The following is a 4,307-nucleotide window of genomic DNA, read 5'->3' as shown; positions in this document are numbered from 1 at the left end:
AAATTGAAATATCTCACAAACTGTAAGTCCTAGGTATGCAGAACCTTTAATAAAGTTCACCTATTTTTTTACGGTGCTTTCAAAAATGCAGTAAAATACAGGGTGTTCCATTTAAAAAAACATAACTTTGATATGGTACGCTTTTCCTGGACACCCTGTATATCTCAAAATATTTTTAAAATGTAGCCATAATCAACCTACACATACCCACCTAAACAGGTTTCTATAACATTTGCCGTTTGGTCACTAGCGACCGAGGCGTTACTGGTGGCCCACCCTGTATACATAAATATTTATGCTAAGAATGTATTGATTAGTTTTTGTACAAACTTTTATCTCTACTTAAGCCACCACACTCGACATCTACAAGCAGAAGTGAGCAATTGTAAGATATAGCCTGAAGTGCGAGAAATAAAATGTCTAAATATTACCTTGCATTTAATAGTAATTTTTACCTAATCCATACCAGACATAACAGTAATAGTTTAAATTATTTTGTTAAACAACTAATCTAAATTGGAGTAAAACATTCTTTAAAATGTTATATTTCGGATTAAGTTTTAATGTTAGAAACCATAAAAATTAATAATGGTTTTTACTTACCATCTGTATAAACAGGCCCGTGAAGGTTAAAAGTAGTGAAATCTACAAATCGAATAATACTATCATCTTGCCATATCTCTAAGTAATGTTTATTATCATTTTTCCTGATAACTGCCCTGAATTTTTCTGATGAAGACGTTTTTGACAAGGCCCTGGAATAATAAACGAATATTATTTGAATTAACTCGTAACAAAATTTAGTATTGTTAGTTACACATAACCATTTTTTTCTGCGCCTCTTGGAAGCTTGATACATTGTAAAAAATATTATAACATTATGTAAATTGTTTTAAATTACTTACTCGGTGCTGATATCGAGTGGAAGACTCTCGGCAACTTTTTTAAGATTCGAAACGAATATGTCTTTAACAAATTTAAAAGTTTTTCCTCTCGCTATACTTCTTTGAGACCAGGTACTTCTTACAATACCGTTAGCTCTAAGATAAGCACCTATCACAGTAGGAATTTGAGCAAGGCGTTCATAGTTTTCTCGTATTTCATCCTCCTGCAAAGAAAATGTAAGGTTATTACAATATTCTTTTAAAGTATAAACTATAAACTACATATTCTTCTGTTGCATTCATTCTAAAAGTATTTCAAACTATTCACAGGTCCACAGCGAACTCAAAAATAATTCTATATTAATATAACAGTAAAAAATAACAAGGAGAACAATGATCTACACAAATTTCTCTTATTTACAGTGTACTATCTGCATGTATGTGTAAGTAAAAAATTACGAAAATCATAAAAAGTATAGGTACTTAATTTTTTCTACTTCTAGAGAATTCCTAGTGAACACAGATTATAAACATTATAGATAGCGATAGGCGACTCACATCTACCGCCTGAATTTTATATACTAGCGCCGCACGCGACGGGCTTGTTAAATATTTAGGTTAGGGAAGGTGAGAAGGTTAAATTAAAGGAATTTTTATATTTCCTTCGAACTGTTTGGTACAAATTCCCCAATGACAGTTGATTTAATTTTCAATAATAGAAAATGGAATATTTTTTTTCAATCAAAGAACATATAATGAAATCAATTTATAGCAAAATTATAAAAAATTGGAAAAATGTAAGTATGTATACAATTAATATCTAGGTACTAACCCATAACAAATATGAATAATTGTCAATCAATTTATTTACAAAAATATAATTTCAAAACATCCAAAATTATTTTCATATACAGGGTGTTCCACCTAAGACGGATTCTTCTGTAACTCTGTAATAGACTTTTTTAGTAGTGACGTCACATATGCCAAATAATAGGCAGCCCACAGTGCACATTGTCATGAAGAATTTCTTAATATTTTTACTAGATCGATTTTCGACCTTATGTACTTTTTTATTTTCTTTGTCACAACCTTAAATATTGCGATATTCTGGCAATATTAGAAATATTTAAGAAGTTTCAAACCCCAAGTGACAAACTAATAGAATTATAGAATTTATATATTTAAATTTATAGAACAATTTTGACTTTTATACTAATTAATAAATTAAAATTATATCAACGTTACTGAGCATGTGCATTAAAGATAATTTCATGTAAGCGAAGTAGCCTCGCAACAGAGGATATCATTCAAGAAGTTTATTGATTGTGGTTAAGAGTACGTGTATAACCACTTGAAGAAAAAACACCGGATAAACACACTGACACAGTACAACACCAAGAAAAACAATAAAAGTACTTAGTACAACTAGAAAATGCCAAGATTAAACAAAACAAGAGAAAATACGCTAATGAGATGACAGCGATAACATATCAACAAGATTTCACCTGTGTATGAAGCTATTCTTTCCCAGCATGAGCATTAGGAATAACACGGCTAATGTTAAATTTCTACTTTATTTAAATTTAGGAATACTCTTTTATATCGTTTTTTGTAAGTTTTAAGCACATTAGTGTATCATTTTAACAAATACATGTTGGTTGTTCTTAAATACTTCCAAATCCTTGTAAAAAATAAATTAATTTGAAGTTGATAATTTTTATAGTATCTATGTAAATAGTACACAAGGGTCAGATCATAGAAAATAGAGAGTACTATATTTTCTATGGGTCAGATTCAGTCTGTACAATTTTCACTATGACAACTTGTTGCGGGTTGCTTAAGTACGTGACGTCACACTAAGAGCCTATTGTAAAATTTAAAAAAAAATTGTTTTTATAAAAGTTGTTTGGAAGCATGTAGGTCATGTAAAAAAATATTTTTAGCTTTTCAAGGTGTTCCACTTCGCGTAGGCGTTACATAACTTTGTTATTTTAATGTTTATTATCGAGTTTTTGAATTATTTGGATAATATTAGGTAGAGTTTATTAAATGTACATGGTGTTTAAATGTTTAAAACTTACCGTTTTCGACACAACCAGCTGTTTTTGAAAAAAAAATCACGATTTCAGCTCTCTAAATGAGGCTAGATACTAAACCGTAAGAGTTAGAAACCTGCAGTTTTCACAGTTCGTTTTGGCATAAATCTTGTCATCTGTAAGCAAAACGTATACGTTATTCAGACTCGGAAATACTGAGACCTACATTTAATAATCTTACGAGTTGAAAAACTTTTTTTTTTTCAAATGGAATGCCATATTAATTGTGATGGGTGAATGCAAAATTGAACGCCCTTTCGACTGATATAAACTGTCCATACTTATCTCTAACAGTTTTCCAGAAAAATCAGGTTCTTTTCTAAAGTCCGAAAATGTAGCTATGTAACAGCGTCAAGAAGGCCTTGAAATTGTATTAGCACAACGTTGATACATAGGATTTTACAAAATCACAGCACTACACATTCTTATCGCATCCAATTACACCAAGAGTTACTGAAGGTAAACTTTCAATGGAGACTGGAGTTTTGTCAATAGGCACTTGAGATGTTAAATCAAAACGACAATTTTTTTAAATATCATGTTCTCCGATGAAGTTACTTCTCATAAAATGGTTTCGTTAATAGTCATAATTGCCATTATTATGACATAGTAAATCCTCACCAATTCCGGACAATGATGGTCTTTAAACGTGTGGGGAGCTATTTTAAGAACCCATGTCATTGGACCATTCTTTTTTGACCAGCATATAACTGGAGCAGTTTATTTAAACTTTTTAATAAACACTCTAGAAGATATATGTTAGGCGACATTCCTTTAGCTACACTTCGAAGAATGTGGATGCAACATGATGGTGCTTCACCTCACGACACCGCTGCAGTTCGTCAGTTTTTACACGAAACTTTTCCCAACAGATTGATTGGGCGCAGGGGACCAGTGAGTTGGTCTTCAATGTGTCCAGATATGACAAGTTGAGACTTCTTTTTATGGGGATTTATAAAAAGCAAAATTTATGTTACACGACAAACTACCACGGAAGATATGCGGCAGTGTATTACAGTAGCATTTCGAGAAATTATGCTAGACATGGTGATCAATGTTGAACAGTCTTTTAAAAACCGAATTCGTTTGTGCATTAATCAAAATGGAGGACACTTCGAGCAATTGAAGTAAATCAGCTGTCTAAGTATTCTTCTAGTTGTTGTGTTCCAAGTTTCAGTTTCTTTCATTTTGCGTTTTGCTTTAATTGTTGTTAGTGGTTCACTTTTGTTTGTCAAACCACTTTTTAAACATGCCAGTAAATATTGACACTGTCAGTCCCAGGCCTGACAAAATGTGAGAGAAAAGTGGTTTTGCAAGGCCTTCTTGA

General features: G+C 31.7%; 1 protein-coding gene across 1 annotated transcript; it reads right to left on the bottom strand.

The window, feature by feature from the left end:
• Positions 1–595: 595 nt before the first annotated feature.
• Positions 596–1,250, bottom strand: LOC111692329 (acylamino-acid-releasing enzyme-like). Its single transcript, XM_023456268.1, has 3 exons — positions 1,167–1,250; positions 906–1,108; positions 596–755 (listed from the first exon to the last, which is right to left on the bottom strand). Exons 1-3 carry the CDS (start codon positions 1,185–1,187, stop codon positions 596–598), a joined length of 384 nt encoding a protein of 127 aa, XP_023312036.1. The 5' UTR covers positions 1,188–1,250.
• Positions 1,251–4,307: the final 3,057 nt, after the last annotated feature.

The sequence above is a fragment of the Anoplophora glabripennis genome, unplaced genomic scaffold (genome assembly GCF_000390285.2).
Source record: "Anoplophora glabripennis isolate ALB-LARVAE unplaced genomic scaffold, Agla_2.0 scaffold1339, whole genome shotgun sequence".
NCBI lineage: Eukaryota > Metazoa > Arthropoda > Insecta > Coleoptera > Cerambycidae > Anoplophora > Anoplophora glabripennis.
This window is presented reverse-complemented; position numbering and strand designations above follow the sequence as displayed.